General features: G+C 36.3%; 1 protein-coding gene across 1 annotated transcript; it reads left to right on the forward strand.

Annotated features, from left to right (window-relative positions):
• Positions 1-1,276: 1,276 nt before the first annotated feature.
• Positions 1,277-4,100, forward strand: LOC131945923 (ficolin-2-like). Its single transcript, XM_059306556.1, has 4 exons — positions 1,277-1,325; positions 2,018-2,203; positions 2,410-2,553; positions 3,502-4,100. The coding sequence occupies exons 1-4, from the start codon at positions 1,277-1,279 to the stop codon at positions 4,098-4,100; spliced, it is 978 nt and encodes a 325-aa protein (XP_059162539.1).
• The last annotated feature ends 14,023 nt before the right edge of the window (positions 4,101-18,123 follow it).

Below are 18,123 nucleotides of genomic sequence, written 5' to 3' on the forward strand. Positions count from 1 at the left end.
TTAATTTTCCAACTCAGAAATTAATTAATTTATTATTCATATAAGCTTCGTGCTTGAAAGAAGTAAAGTTCCCTTATAAAACTGACAGTCTATGGTGCAAGTGAAATAGAGTTCACTTGTTTCTGTGACCTCGGCATATGTGGTCAGCACTATGCCCAGCCGCGTTACTTACCCTAACATGAGTTAGGTACCCATCAGAGTTGGGTGGACTAAGGGACGGTGTACTGACTAAAAATAAATCACCTGATAATTAAAATGACTCTCAGATGAAGTGAATGACGGATTTGGATTTGAACGTTGGTTTTCCATTTTAAAAAATACTAATTGAAAATTCATATCCACACTAATTAAACGATTAAATAAGTCACGCGTCACGGACACCCACGAGAAAAGCAGCGCGGACGCTCGGTAAGTCAAAGGATACAATTTGGGATTGTGTAATAATAGATTTTATACAGATTTCTTATTTCATTTTCCATTGTTAATAGTTCTTTATCAGAAATACACATTTAAATGAATATCATAATTTAATTGAAAAAAAAACTTGGTTTTATAGAAAGAGACCTATTTTTTAAATTTATTTTATAATTGTAAATGTAATATTAACATAATCCAAACATTTAGTGCCTAAAGGAATAAGCTCTTTGGTTCTTGTTCTATGCTAATCTGATCAATTATTGAGACCAGACGGATGAGATGAGCTAAGGTCATCTTAAGTTTAAACAGGTAGTTGGGGAAAACAGTGGGCCGAGGGGAAAATCATTTTACACGAGCCAGCTGACAAAGGACAATCTGGGTAATCTTTTTTAATAAAGCCCTACACCGCGGGATTTATAGTCAGATACTATCTCATTTGTATGTGTTCTGTTTAAAGTAAACACGATTTTCTTGTTTACATCTCGATGAATCGCTTCTATCTTTAGCTAGACGTCATGTACACTATCAGTTAATGCCATTACGTAGTGTACGTGCTACTAACGCAGTATATATATATATATATATATATATATATATATATATATATATATATATATATATATATATATATATATATATATATTATTTATATAAAACATGATGTTCTGCAGAGTACTAATTAAAATTGTTAACAATTAATGGTTGTCTTCTTTAATTTTTATTGTGATTGTCTACGTTAGACGGTGATTCTATTATTTAGGCATCATACAATTATCGCATGATACAAATTAAATTCTAGGTGCTGATACAGAATTAGACGAACAAGGGAGGTAAATCGATATCCTAACACTCTTTCATCATGATGTTGGCAAGATGTGTCATGACTACACTGTGTATTGTAGCACAAGGTTAGTTTTGTTAATACAATCTTAGTTTTATTACAATAACTTGATGAATCATCACACAAGGTTAGTTTTGTTACGATTACTTGTTGGATCGTCCGATAAAGGTAGCAATGATAAGCGACAGCCTGACTGACGTGTTGTCAAGTTACTTTTTTAGATGTGAATATTCGTAACGCAGAGGACGTAGAGTTCATCTAGATCTGTAATATGGACATTTGAATGGATGGTGTACTAATTTTGGGACGTCATTATGATTGGAGCTGCTATGCAAAATCAACATATATATATATATATATATATATATATATATATATATATATATATATATATATTACGGCCAAAGCACGCATTGGCAAATATCGCCTCCCATTGCCCGGTCAAAGTCCGAAACTTAACTTGATTTTGTCCTTTGGGCGGGGAATCTGCGCATTGGCCGGCAAATGTACGAAATACCCTCTCAGTGCTAAGCTCTTTGAGATTTGGTCATGAGATCCGGCCAATGCGCACACTGGTCGGCCAATGCGGGCTTTGGCCGCAATTCGGGCTTTGACCGTAACATATATATATATATATATATATATATATATATATATATATATATATATATATATATATATATATATATATATATATATATAATTTGCATATTTCAATCGTGTATTTGTAGATTTTTCTATTTTATTTTTGACAAATAGCTTATAGTGTTGTTGGCATACAACAAACCCAGTATAAAGCTGTTGATGACACAAACGTAACCATGCTGCCCATCGATGTAGAGTTTGACCAAGTCAGCCTTTTGTCCTGCGCCCATCTTTGTTCAAGTTCCAAGAAAACGTGCTACAGCTACATCTACAACAAAACCACAAGGCATTGTAGCTTGGGTACGTTCACATGTTTTGCAGTAAAATAATGTAGAGAAAAGTATGGTACAAATTAAGTTAAATATTATTTATATACATTTGTATATATCAATATATGAATATAATCTAAATATAAATCTACATATATATATATATATATATATATATATGACTACATGCAATTATAAATATTATATACATAATACATTACATAATTTATCTTACAGGTTCCTGGCTAGTACCATTGAAAACTTCACAACAAAAAGTTCAAGGAAAAATTTTCTCTAGTGGAAAGTTCTGTAACACAACCAGAAACATCACGGTCCTGTCTGATGGTTCCATCTCAGATAGAGACTTGATGTTTTGTTTGGGTGAGATATTTGGTTTATTTCTTTGTATTTTTGTAATTTCTAAGTACGTCGTTGCACAATGATTACATGAGCGTGTGTCGGATACATCATTTTTTTTAAATATTAAAACGTATAATGTATGAGATAGCATGTGATAACATAATAAATCAACGTTTTGTTAAAGCTTGTGATTAAGTTAAGTTCTGTTTAATGCGTGATTGCAAAAAAGATAACAGAACATATACTGATGTGCTGCAGAGAAAAACGAAAACTTACATAAAATTACACCCACAGATAAAAATACACCTTCGTAAAACCTACACATTTACTTTCACTTATAGATAAAATTACAAATGCATATGACTATACTTACATATATATTACACCTGCATAAATGTACACTTATAGGTAAAATTACAGTTGCAGATAAGCTAACACCTACAGATAAACTTACATGTACATACAAACTAAAAACTACAAATAACTTTAAAACTACGCTAAAACCTACGTTTACTTCCAACCTATACCTTCACCTAAAACTCCACAGACTTCTACGCTTACTTATAATACACACACACGCTTAAAGTTTAACTACGCCAATTGGGTATTACAAGAAAACACTAACTATTTAACTACCTCTACTGCCATGAGAATTATACATTTCTAGCAGTTTTGAACTGTTTTGAGTATGTGCGTTCCGGAATATTTTACAAAGCGTTCGTGAAACTTGAAGAGACAGATACAATATACGAACTATTGTATACATTTTTATTTTGTTTTATTTTTTATCAGGTAGGGATATATAATAACTAATATATTACATGTGCATACACTCGGTACGCATACAATTCTTGACCACTGTTGTTGAACAAAAAGCAGCCCTCACCCCTTCTTTTCACCAAAACAACGTAGTGTTAAAACTGAACTAAGTAAACATGGTGACATACGTATTGTCTTTTTGTTTAACAGGTAAGGTTGAAACATGTCTTGGAATAAACAGCAGTGACCCCCGACCTGTGGTGACCCTTACCTCTCTACTTCAAGTCATGTGTGACACAGTGACAGACGGTGGAGGATGGACCATTTTCCAAAGACGTGTTTCTGGGACTATAGATTTTTACAGGAACTGGGCGGAATACAAAAATGGGTTTGGTGATTTTAGTTCAGGTAATTTTTACCTGGGCAATGAAAACATTTATCTCTTAACGTCAAACCGTCTAACAGAACTAAGAGTGGATGTGTTCGTTAACGGGCAGAATTATTTCGCCAAGTATTCCAGCTTCAACATTTCTAGCGAGGCAGACGGCTACAGGCTACATGTTGGTGGCTACACAGGAGATGCGGGGGAAGGTCTAGCCATACACAATGGTATGATGTTCTCTACATTTGACCGGGATAATGACAACCTGACCAGTAACTGTGCCGTAGTATATCATGGAGCGTGGTGGTATAACGGCTGCCATACCAGTAATCTTAATGGCTATTGGGGTGTTAACGACGACACTGGTATGAGATGGTTAACCCTCTACGTTGCAACGTTCAGCGAAATGAAGTATAGAAATGTTTGATATATTGGCATGTATTTTTTACATGATTTAGAAATGTTTAACACATTCAAATGTGTCTGTAACTATTGTACTATTGTATTATTAGAATTCTGTCCTCGTCGTTCTTGTAAATTCAACTGCTTCATTTTGTTTACATAATAAATTATTATATCTATCTAATTAATACATTAATGAAAACAATAACTGCTAGTTTGTCAATCTGGCAATGCTGATCCGAGTGTGTGACCTTAAGAACATCGATTTCTACTTTTCATTAATTGTTATCATCACTGTCATGTGTGACAAAACATCAAATTTGTCTGGTCTTACACGTAGAATTAAGATGAACCTGAGTATTGATTATAAATAACATAACTATGCTAGGGTGACTATAACACTATATATCACGATCATTGAAGATAATCAATTTAGTTTCTTTAATTTTATTTAGATACTTATTTAGTTTACTGCAATGCTTTAGGATATATTAATGATAGTGTAGTACCACCCCTTAAGTTTTGACATTGTGTAAAGTAAAAATGTGTATTAAAAAAGAAATCCTAGCTATCAAGCTAAAAAAAAACAACGTAGAAATGCAGAACTTGCAATGAAAAACATAAATCAATAGTACGTTTTTATGTATTTTTTATGAGAAAATTTATAGAGGTTTAAAAAGATGTGAATTGTCAAACCTTTTAAAAAAAATGTCCATAACCAACCACAACTGCTAGTGGTAAAGTTTTATTAAAATTGTGTATACTATAGACACTTGTAACATTGCATTAATTAAACACCTGAAATATGTTTAAAAAAAGATAAAGGTCATCTGTGGCATGTATTCTTAACGGAGCGGTGCAGCGCTCGACCGTAGCCCAATGGTCTTGTAACTAGATCTGGGTGCAGGTACTTGAATTTATGACGACCCTGAGTCCACCAAGATCTGAGGATTACCACCTGACTTTAAGGAAAGTAAAGACGTCTGGGCATCTTGCCCTCTATACCATCCCTACATATATCGAGGTCAAGAAACGTGTGATCTCTATTTCATCAGCACTACTGATTAAGTTTTTCATCAATGGATGTTTTTATATTTTATGATAATGGAAATAAAAATGTCAAATTATATTTTATACTTTTCTATAAACCTATCTAAAATTTTAATTTCTAAAATCACCAACATTTAACGTTTGAAAATAATGATAACTACATAAAACTAGTAACTACGGTACATGAGTCGGTAATACAATGCAATGGAAATTGAACTCGAAATTTACGGTCTATCGTTTCAAGTAGAAATAAGTTCTTGTGATCGAAGATGATGTCACAGTTGTTTTAAAAGAAAAAAAAATCAATTAATCGATCGCTCTTACAGAACTATGCTTTCGTTAATGCCAAATTAGGTTAGACACCTTAAACGTCAACAGTCGCCTACATTTAAATTAACCAATTTGTTTACATGGTAACAACTGTAGTTAAGGTAAACAAAAACAAAATTGTAACTTCTTAATGGATATTTTTCTTTCTTTCAAAGCTACTATGTAAAAGATCAAGGACAAATATTAGGAGACGTTAAAAGAGACGAATGTTTTAAGTGTAATATTATTGAAATCTTCATAAGCCACTGGCATTTTGCCAAGTAATAAGGTATTGCACAATAAATCTTTCACACACATTACATTCGTGTAAGTAACAAACAAACAAAAATTATACACACCCAGTTGCATCGTACCAAGTCTAAGAACTTTCCACACCACAATTGTTGAGTCTACCCTGTGCGCTCTCTGGCTACACTGGTTTATAGCTCCTACCCATATCTCAACCATTCTACATCTAAATTTGAGTCAACCTGCGCTCTATAGCTACACTGGTTTACGACTCCTACCTATATCTCACCCATTCTACATCACAAAAATTTGAGTCCACCCTGTGCGCTCTCTGGCTACACTTGTTTGTGACTCCTGCACCTATCTCAAACCTTTAACATCACAGAAATTTGAGTCTACCCTTTGCGCTCTCTGGCTTTGCGTTCGTCAGGACATCATCCGGCAAACGTCAGGACAGCATCCGCCAAACGTCCCCCAAGTCCTTTATTACTATTTCATTCTGGCCACCAGTTGTTACGTTCTGGTTGGTCTCTGACAAACAACGACGCCTCGTGACTTCGTTTGCTACTTTTATTCCGTCTCAAATACATTCAAGCGTAGCCCTCGTCCTAATCGCTAGCAACTAACCCGCTGACTGACCTCCTACATTCGACCTTGGGATTACAATACATAAACATACAAGGGTAACTACATAGTAGGGTGAATTCCACTCACGCACGCACTCTCCCCTAGTTCTAGACTATTCTAACCTATTCTAATCTGACCTACAACTGTTCCGTAACAGTTGTCTTCTTCTTCTTTCGTTCTTAATTTTTAGTATTGGAAGGGGTCTAGCCTTATCTGCGAGAGGGTTTGAACTCGATACTTTTTTTAATGTATCAACCATGAACTTTTACCTCCACGCCTCCATCACAATTAAGGATTAAGTATCAACTCATTATGCGACATTGAGGCCATTGACTCCGATTTCAGCCTGCTTTTCTTTTTGGATTTGCTTACATAGCCTTTGTCCAACCAAGGACAAACTACAAGGCAGCAGTTGTTTAATTTTGGAATTGTCCCTCCTAGAAGAGTAGCTGTCCCCAGCTAACGAGCCTCATCTGCCCGAGGGTTCGAACTCGAGCCTTTTCGGTTTAGCAACCATGAGCTTTACCGACTCGACCACGCCGTCCCCTCATGGTGTGTTGTGACACACGAGATTCATGATGTGTTGTGACCTGACACACTAGTTGACCCTGTTTATGTTTTACATTGCTTTCCTTTTCGCTAACTATCAACATGGTTATTCTGAACTTTTTTTTTACTGACTTACAAGAACAGTCAAGCTTTATCAAGTTCTAGTACTACAAATCATGAATGACTGTAAGTGGTAGCTTACATTTGAAGGATATATCTAATACTTTTTTTCGACTGTAATATGTTCATTTTAAACTTCAAATAAGGCGGTCTAAAAGATGCAATTAGAAAATATTCCATATAGATTGATTAAGCTTGATGGTAATAATGTCGAAATATTATGTGCTGAACACTTTTTTTTACAATGTAAAAAGTTACCTGGGTTTTTATTTTTAGTTATTTAAATAGCCAGATGTACAGTGGTTAAATACCTAGGGATAAAAAATGACCGCGAGTAAAATTCTCATTTTATGAGATGTATATATATATATATATATATATATATATATATATATATATATATATATATATATATATATATATATATATATATATATATATATAAATTGACGAACGCTCCCCCTAATATTTTGTGAGGTCGTTGACCGACACTGAAGGGAACAAAAACAGTTACTGTTGTTAGATTTGTCCAGATGCGATATTTTCTTATATAAAACATTTTTTGTGAACAAGTAAACAAAGAATACGTCGTTCGGTCTATATACAGGCGAGGTAACTTATTAAGGTAATAATTTTTAAATAATTTGTCTACTATTTCATAGAAAAACGAAAAACCACAATGCATAGCATTCGTTTAAATAAATATTTCGTTATACATTATTTTCTACATAGTTAGCAGCAGTGGCGTAGCGAGGTCGGGTGTCACCCAGTGCGGCACTTAATGGTGTCACCCCCAGAGGCGTAGCGACCCTTCCCGGGGACAAATTTTCGATTTGCACCCCCTCAAACTTTCGATTTGCACCTCCCTCAAGTTTTCGATTTGCACCCCCCCCCTCAAGTATTTCTCTATATATTTTGCTATTTTTTGCCTTGGTGTCACCCCCCTAAATGGTGTCACCCGGTGCGGTCCGCACCCTCCCCCCCCCTAGCTACGCCTCTGGTTAGCAGCTTTGTGTCATTGATTCATCACCAACCTTATCGGGATCCTATATTTTTTACTTAAATACTCATAAATCTATTTAATCATTCCTTACACTGGCAAAAAGCATTTTTTTCTATTTATTTTGCAACATTCTTGTCTTGGTATCAGCCCTAAATGGTGTCACCCAGTGCGATCACTACCTACCGCCCCCACCTCGCGACTCCTCTGATATATATATATATATATATATATATATATATATACATATATACATATCCTCATGTGACACCAGTAAAGTCACTTGTGTTCTATAGTCTTAATCCCACTTCACCCCACTGTTATTTAATCCACTAGAGTTAATCCCACCACACCCCACTGTAATTTAATCCACTAGAGTTAATCCCACCTCACCCCACTTTTATTTAATCCACTAGAGTTAATCCCACCACACCCCACTGTAATTTAATCCACTAGAGTTAGAGCCACTGTGTGGGTGGTAAGGCCAGCGAAGCACAGGTCTACATACCGGAGCCCCACTGCTACCTGGACAGGTACAAGTTGTGTACGCGTACCTGTTCCCTCTATACATAACCTCCTGCCTGTGTACCCAGTGACCTAAAGAGACCTGCTTAGAACAGCCATGAGGATGTGACACTATAATGGTCAGCTTGTCCACATCTCTATTACTCCAATATTTGTCCCTTACTTTATCACATAGACCAACAAACCTGCCAAACATCTCCTCCAGCTTATTTCCTACATGTACGTCATGTGTTACATAATACAGCAAACACCAATCATTCTCAGTGGTTGAGCCCCACTCCCTCCACCCATAAATCTTGACCACTGAACTTTTATCATCATCAAACCACAACCTACAGCTGGACTCTCTCGCCTCACTCTCATCAAAAACCACATGTCTGGCTGTCTGCACATTAACCAGCCACCACACTTTGCTGGGTGTGTCCGAGTGGTCACATTCAGGACATGGACAAGTTTTGTAGTTCAACTCTGCATTTTTCATTCCCTCTGTGTACTTGGCAACGTCCCTCACCATCCCAGTCCCTGTCCTCAGTGAGTTCTGTCCCCTTGTGTTGTAGCAAGGATATGGATCGTTAGTGCCTGGTAGAAACTCTGGTCTGTCTGGACTGGTGAAGTTAACAGCTAGCCTAACCGTTAGGTCAGCAATTGCTTTTGTGAGGTCAAACATGTCGTTGGCATGGTAACCGGGAGGAAAATGTTGAACCGATAAATTTTTAACAGGTATGAACTTGTCGTGGCCAGGATTTTTCTTGCAGTTTGTCTTGAGAGTGTGTAGGTCAGACTCAACTTGACCTTCAAGACATTCTTGTACTTCATGCGTACCTGATAAGGCAGATACATACAATCATTTACTACAAATAATTTGTCAGCTGTTAAACATCGAAAACATAGAATAATGTGAAAACTATCTAAAACCTCCAAATGTCACAACTATCTCAACCATCACCATATTGAATTAAAAACAAAAACCACAAAATGTTTCAACATAAGCATTTCATTAGCACCAAACTATTGAGCAGCCACATTCAAATATCTTTTCATTTTGATTTTTTTTTTGTACATAAAACAGAAATAAGAGGACATTACCTGTGAAATATGTTGATAAGTCTTCATCACTGAACATACTGTTGTGGTCATCTGAATTATCTAGGACGTTTCCTGCAGATAAAATAACACAAACTGTTTTTACATATGGGTCATAAAAATGGTATTTTAAATCCTATTTTAAAAAAATTCTCATTAAAGTTATTATTTTCAAAATACAAAATGAACAAAGTATCCAAAAGTGCAAGAAATCCACTGTGACAAAAAACTTGGAATTTTAGTGTTTTTGTATTGAGCATATCCTCTTATAAGAAACATTCATGCCAATATTTCTTTAAGAGTAGCAGATAATTAACAAACTTACCTGTACATTGGTCAGACATATCTTTGCTGGCCATCAGGTTAGTCTTAGGGGTTTCTGTTTTAGTGTTTCGACGCTAAAATTACTATAGAGCTACTGCACAATAATTGCGTTTCTTACGGATCCGTCATTCAAATAGAACTACAGAATTACACCATTTATGATAAAACTGTCATTAGCGTAAAACTACATAATGACAATATTTATGATGGAACTGTCATTAGAATAGAACTAGAGAAGGACAACATTTATTTAATTAAAGAAGAACACAATATGTTTCTTACAATTAAATAAAGTACTTACAAAGGTGTATGGTGTAACCGGAAGCGGTCAAACATTCAAAACACAGGCGAGAAATATTGTATCGGCACCTTGAAATGTAAGTAAAAGTAAGAAGAACATGGTTATATCATCCCTGCTTTTTATTGAATATTAAATTAGTTTATCGCTAAAGGTGGTCAACACGAAGGTATCGAGTTCGGATCCAGCGAGTCAATAATCCACATTGCTCAAACCGATACCTGACTTACGTTAGGGAACCAAGTAGCTTGGGCATAATTTTGAAAACAGATAAAATCTACTTCACCCACCTGCGTGTTTCGCGCACGAAAAGGAAAAAAATTGATCGCAAAAATGTTATTGTTGTAATAGTTATCCCATGTTTAGTACCAAAGGAACTGATTTATCACTTCTATTGTAGTTATAAGAATATATGGTATATTCAAATGATTTTAACATTATGTAACATTGTTTTTTGTTTAAATCAAACAATCTAAGAAGACAAAAAGCAGACTACATCAATATTTAAGTGAGTGTGAGACAACAAGGTTGGTGTGTCAGTCTAAGGACTAACATATGTGATAGGACGAAGGCCCAATTTATTTACAGATAGTGAAGATGTGGCAAAAATTGTTTAATATTTCACACTTTTTTTACATTCGTATAACGGTATTCCTCCGTATAAAAATCTGAACAGTATGAACATCATCAGTTTCAACAATTGCGAATATTCATACTATTATGAAAGGTTTTAGCTGAAAATAGTATTTATGTATTCACTGACTAAGTAATGAAATACAGGCTTGAAAATTAGGCAATGCATAACTCAGTGGCGTCGCTAGAGGAGGGCGGTGGGGCGGCCGTTCTGGGCGCCGAACCTTAAAGGCGTAGAAAAATTAATTTAAAAGCTCACTTTTGTAATATATTGAGAATTGTGAAGTCAAGGGAACTCACTCTTCTTGTATTAGTCTTATATTTATAATGTTGTTATGAGTGATGTCCCTTGTATATGTTATGTCATGTGACTTCCTGTTCTGTCATGGTGGCTGAATAAAAAAAGCTAGATAAACATCAACGTGGCTCTATCGTCAGTGTATCCTTAATAGAAACATCAATCTATCACAATTGGCGACGAGGATAAATCAATCCACTAGAAAGAGCACATGCTTACTTAAAAAGAAGCTTGCTAGAGCATATTGGCTAAGTATTTCTAGGATAATGGCGCTGTATGGCCAGATAAAAGAATTTAATTCGAATGACGAAACTATTCATGATTATCTAGATAGGTTAAGCTTTTACCTTGAAGCTAACGACGTGACGATAGAAGCCAAAAAGAGAGCTGTTTTGTTAACAGTCATAGGGCCTCAACAATTTAGGCTATTAAAGGACTTATGCGCACCAGCTAGTCCAGCTACCAAGAGCTTTAACGAGCTGAGTAAACTGCTAACAGACCACCATGCGCCCGCACCATAAAAGTTCCTGTGTAGAGCCAGATTTGACGGTAGGACTCGTCAACCAAACGAATCAATATCAGAATATGTTGCTGCTTTACGTCATCTAAGTGAATTTTGTGAATTCGGGGACACGCTGTCCGACAGACTATGTGAAAAGTTTGTGACAGGTGTAAACAACCCTGATGTTCAAAGAAAGTTGCTTCTCGAGTCAGATCTAACATTGGAAAAAGCAATACAACTTGCAACTTCATTCCAGCAGTCATCCGATGCGGCGAGATCTCTAGCACCCTCAGGGATCCATGCAGTAAACAGCAGGTTAGTCAACAAACACCAACCCCATCAGAGCATTTCAACTTGCTAAACAGCCTGCACGTTCAAATCCTATATCTAAATCTAGTAATAATTATCAAAAATGTCATCGATGCAACGGTCCCCATGCATCTCATCAATGCAAGTTCAAGTCAGCAACTTGCTATAAGTGCAGTAAGCAAGGTCACATTGCCAAGGCCTGCTTTGCAAAGTCTTCGTCTGTTGCTAGATCTAGCCAGTCAGGACAGTACCGCAACCAAAGGCAACACTATGTTAACTCTCACCAAGACAACCTAACCCAACCAATGAACCACTCTACCAGTGAAAATGCTCAAACTGATTCGCAGCCGGAGTTCAACCTGTTCTCTGTGAATTCAAGTCATGCTCCCATCAATGTACTAATTTGTATCAACGGTAAGAGCATCATCTTCCAACTTGACACTGGAGCATCTCTAACCGTCATCACTAAGAAGGACTTTGACGCTGTCACAGGAGGATCAGTGCCTCTACAACCATGTCACAAGTGCCTAACAACATACACAGGTGACAATGTTCCGGTGATAGGAGAGTGTATGGTTCATGTAAGCTATAATGGTCAAAGTGTTAAACTTCCTCTTCTTGTGGTTGAAGGAAATGGACCACCATTACTAGGTAGGAACTGGTTGGTTGATCTTAAGTTAGACTGGGGGAGTATATTTTCAGTGAACAAAGCAAGAGAATCTAGTTTTACCTCAACAGAGAAAGTTGTATCTGAAAATGAAGGTGTCTTTGGTAGTTCAGGGTTACTAAATGATAGGACAGTGAAGATAAGCATTAAAGACACAAATCCAAGATACTGCAAAGCTAGAGTTCCACCTTATGCAATGAGGGATAAAATTGAAAATGAGCTAAATAGATTGGAATCTAATGGCATCATAAAGAAGGTAGACTATTCCGATTGGGCAACGCCCATTGTGCCAGTGTTAAAGAAGGATGGTTCTGTAAGAATTTGTGGAGACTATAAAGCTACACTGAATAAGCAAATAGAGCTAAATAGGTACCCTATTCCTAACATTGAGGACATTTCTTTGAATTTAGCAGGAGGAGACACATTAACTGAATTAGACTTTAGTCATGCTTACACTCAACTAGAACTGCATCCAGATTCAAAAGTCTATACGACAATAAACACACATAAAGGACTCTACCAATATGAAATACTATGTTTTGGTATATCATCTAGCCCTGGAATTTTTCAGGTTGTCATGGACAGTACTTTTAAGGATATTCCAAATGTTTGTGTTTACTTTGACAATGTGTACATAACTGGTAAGAATGACACTGAACATCTTAAAACACTTGATAAAGTCTTGAAAATAGTTGGTGAAAAGGGTTTAAAGATAAACAAAGATAAATGTCAATTCATGCTGACAGATATTAGTTTTCTTGGTTATATTTTAAGCAAGCAAAGTCTCAGACCTCAACCTGAGAAAACAAAAGCCATTAAAGAAGCACCCAAACGTGAAAATACCCAACAGCTAAGAGCTTTTTTGGGCTTGATAAATTACTATGCGAAGTTCATAGGGAATCTGTCTGGTAAACTATCACCACTGTAAAAGCTGCTGCAGAAAAATGCAACTTGGCACTGGGGTAAACAACAAGATGCTGCTTTTAATGCAGCAAAAGAAGCTTTGTCTTCTGACACCTTACTAACTCACTATTACCCAGGGAAAAGACTTATCTTAACATGTGATGCTTCACTAGACGGTGTAGGAGCATTTTTATCCCACATAGATGAAACGGGTGACAGACCCATTGCTTTTGCCAGTATATCTTTGAACCAGGCTGAGAAAAATTATTCTCAGTTAGATAGGGAAGGCCTAGGCATCATTTTTGGTGTTAAGAAATTTCACAAGTTTTTGTTTGGTAGGGAGTTCACCATCTTTACAGATCATAAGCCATTGCTGGGTTTATTTGGGAAAAACAAACCCCTGCCTGAGCATGCCTAACCAAGGATTCAAAGATGGGCTATCACACTAGCCGTATACAGTTATGAATTGAAATACAAACCTGGATCTGAGAATAGTGCAGATAGTCTTAGTCGTTTGCCTTTAAAAAACCAAAGCCTTAGTTATGTATCAGAAGATGTATTTGTTCTTTTCACTATCATGGATAACTCCAATATAAATGTGAATGCTGTTCAGAGAGAAACACAAAAAGATGAGTGCTTGTTAAAAGTATATGAGTACTGTAAGAATGGTTGGCCTGAAAAGTCAGTGAATGATGATTTAAGGCCATATAAAATGAGAAATAAAAACCTTTGTGAAGATAATATAAAAGATGGAGAAGATGCAGTCCATTATCAGTCAGAGTTGCCTAAACAAAGTATTTGTAACTTGATAAATGATTACGTTGGTATGGCAATTTCAAATGCTTTAAAAGAGAATACATTAAATAAGAAGGAATGTGATCATCAAACAACTTTGCTAACATCATTAGCACTTACAGAAACTAAAAGGGTAACATCAAAAGAAAAAAGATTTTTGCCATTTAATACACCCACTTCAAATACTGGATCACAGTTGCAAATTGATATGGTCCAGGATATTACTTTTAAACAGTATTTTTGGTTACCAAAAAGCACTATTAGATTACCTGAGAAAATCGATCAATCAAAGAAATCTATGTCAGTTAAGGATCTGAATAATAGCATAATACTTTCAGATGCCAATTCAAAAATAGTTCCATTATATCAGGAAAAAACATCCCAGGATAAACATGTAAAATTGATTAACAAGCCAAATACTTCTTAAACTTCTAGGTATTTGGAAATCAAAAGTAAATACCAAACAGACGAAGCTAAATGTGACCAGGAAAGAGTAAACAGGTTCTTAGCCAAATACCACACAACTCCTCATATAACAACAGGTGTTGCACCATGCGAATTGCTGTGTGGTAGGAAAATTAAAACTCACCTTGACCTACTACATCCAACTGTTCAAATGTCTGTTTCCCAACATCAACATACACAAAAAGTAAATCATGACAAAACATCCATTGAAAGAGAATTTGGAGTTAACGATAACGTGTATCTGAGAAATTATGGGAGAAGGGAAAAATGGATGCCAGGTCAAATTGTTTAATATACAGGACCTGTGTCTTATAAAGTAAAAACAAATGATGGACTTATTGTCCGTAGACATGCAGACCATTTAAAAATAACTTATAAAGATAATAAGTGTGAATCTGTCAATCCCACCAGATCTGACCAGCTCACATCAACTCAGTTTGTTCCACAACCAAGTTCTGTTGATATGAGTGAACCAAGTACTCTAGAGTCAGAAAATGTAAATTCTGGAATTAATGATTTAGATCCTGGACTTCCTGAGCTAGAGAGTCCAGATGGGAAGAATCTTGAGTCACCAAATCAACAGCCACTGAGAAGGTCAAACAGGACAATCAAAGTCCCAAATAAGTTAGACCTTTGAAGTTAAAGGTTAAGAGGACTGTGACATCATTGTTTTGTATCTTAATTATGTTGTGGCATATTGTGCATTTGTTTGTAAGGATGTAATCTACCAAATGATTCAAATCATATAATATTCATGTTGCAATATATTTGGTGATTTTAGGATACTATCATTTGTTCTATTGAGAGCTGTGTTGTTGTTTACTAAGGGTAAAGGGATGTAATATATTGAGAATTGTGAAGTCAAGGGAACTCACTCTTCGTGTATTAGTCTTATATTTATAATGTTGTTATGAGTGATGTCCCTTGTATATGTTATGTCATGTGACTTCCTGTTCTGTCATGGTGGCTGAATAAAAGCTAGATAAACATCAGCGTGGCTCTATCGTCAGTGTATCCTTAATAGAAACATCAATCTATCACAACTTTAAACTGAAGTCTGGAATTAGCTACAGTCAAAGTTACGAAAATAAACGACTACATGGCTTCACACGCTGATTTTGCAATGGTGTGACACTAAAATGTTATAGCATTGTCATTGGTAGGGAGCGACACAAACCTTCACCACTAGGGAGGGTCGGAAGGGACGCTTTTTCACAGACTGGAATAACTAAATATAGAAATGGGAGGGAAGGGATTGAAATTACGTCCCAGACGCCGAGAAAGGTCGCTAAGCCTCTAATACATTTTTAAATTAACCGATACAATTTTATTAATGAGTCTTAATGATTTCTCAGCTTCTCAACAAACGTGTTGTATACCTAACAAAGTATTGGAATGAAAACTAAGAAAACATAAATTTTTACTTACCTTATATAAATGGGTGTGTAGTTAATTAGACGTAATGACGCACAACGTATACTCAATTCTTGTATTTAAAACATCATATATTTATAAAGAGTCGCCAGGCTTGTAACGTAGGCAATGGAATGTAGACGGCTGGTGTCAAGGTGCGTTACACGAATCTCCACACGTTACTAGCACCTACACAACTTCGCCAGCCATTGTAGGAACCCTAGAGGGTTACATTGTGTAAGCGTGGGCATTCAAGCGTTCTCCACATATATATCCTGTGTGCATACATAAACACACACACAGAGAAACAGAAACACAGACATACTTTGAAACACACACACTCTGAAACACACACACTCAGAAACACATACACTAAGAAACAAGCACTCAGAAACACATTCTGAAACACACACACATTCTTAAGACATACTTTGAAACACACACACTCTAAAACACACACACTTTGAAACACACACACTGACTCACACACTCTGAAACACACACACTATTAAACTTACACAATATGAAACACGAACACTCTGGAACACTCTGAAACACATACATTGTGGAATACACTTAACAAAACACATACACCAAGAAACACATCCTCTGAAACACACACTCTGAAACACACGCTTACACGCACCGTCTCACCCATACAAAGCTCTCCTACAGCAAGACATACCAGTACACAAACCTAACACAGTCCCGACCTTCAAGATTTTAAACGAATGTCTAACCAAATCAGCACATAGAGAATATAACAAGAAACTAAATAAAAGAATCATGTAGGTAGGAAACTAAGCGCGGGTCCTTATATTCCATGTTGTCAAAATAGTTGGGGAGTATAATAATACAACTTTCAATGTCAGAGATTACAAAGATTCAGAGTCAGCTGTTATTTTTAACTCGACAAGCCTTGTTGTTGTTATTTTATCCAAGCCTACTGTCCTCTAATCTACCCATCACGTGGATAGAGTTGTTTATAAACAAACTACCATTGTAGATATGTAAAATTAAAGTCTTCACAACTATTATCTGCCCCTTGCTATGTTAGTACTACAACTGGGCTAAAATGTAATCGTGTACAAACTAATGGATTACAACAGTAATCTCCCTTTCCATTTAAATATGACATTGCTATTACATTTTAATGAACAACCCCATTCTACCTACACCGTCCAATAGAACGAACTCATGTTAGGGAAAGAAAAGGCGGCTGGGTATAGTGCTGATTACACTATCCTTTCATATACCGAGGTCTCTACAGCAGATTAACTCTACTTCATCTGCCACAATTGTCTTAGGCACGAACGGGCAAACGTGATAAACATACTTAGCTAAACTATGAGGCGAGACAGGGGTTTCATCCAACACGTAACTGTATGCGGCTGTATGCTGTCAGTAACTGGGTTCATTGGCAATCAACCGTGAACAGAACAGATATTCTAAAAATAGAAACAGACTTGCTGTGTATAGTATTTAGACCAATCGAGTTTGTTGTTGAGGGCTCTATTCCCCGTTGAAATATTCGTTGACACATGCGTATAAAAGACCTTGAACCGGTCCTTGTCCTTGTCCTGGTAAAGTTAAGACAAATTCACGTGGCGCTAAACTTAGTTATTGGAAATGTCCTCTTTTTATTTCTCTACCTATTTTGTTGGCTGGGGGAGTGGGGGATTTTGTAGGGTGAGGTTCACTGCCCCAAAACAGATAGCTAAAATTAACTAAGATAGTAAAGACATTAAAGCACCACACAAGAAGCAGTGAATTACAGTATTTAAATCATTTCACAACGTTACACTATAGTGCCATCCAGTAGCGTACGCAGGGGGGGAGCAGGGGTTGCTTTGGTTGGTTTTGCGTTTGGATTTGGTTTGTTTTCGTTTGCTTTTTCGTTGTTTTTTTTGTGTTGGTATTGGTGTTTGT

The sequence above is a fragment of the Physella acuta genome, unplaced genomic scaffold (genome assembly GCF_028476545.2).
Source record: "Physella acuta isolate Inbredline_101_S28 unplaced genomic scaffold, ASM2847654v3 ptg000540l, whole genome shotgun sequence".
Lineage (NCBI taxonomy): Eukaryota > Metazoa > Mollusca > Gastropoda > Physidae > Physella > Physella acuta.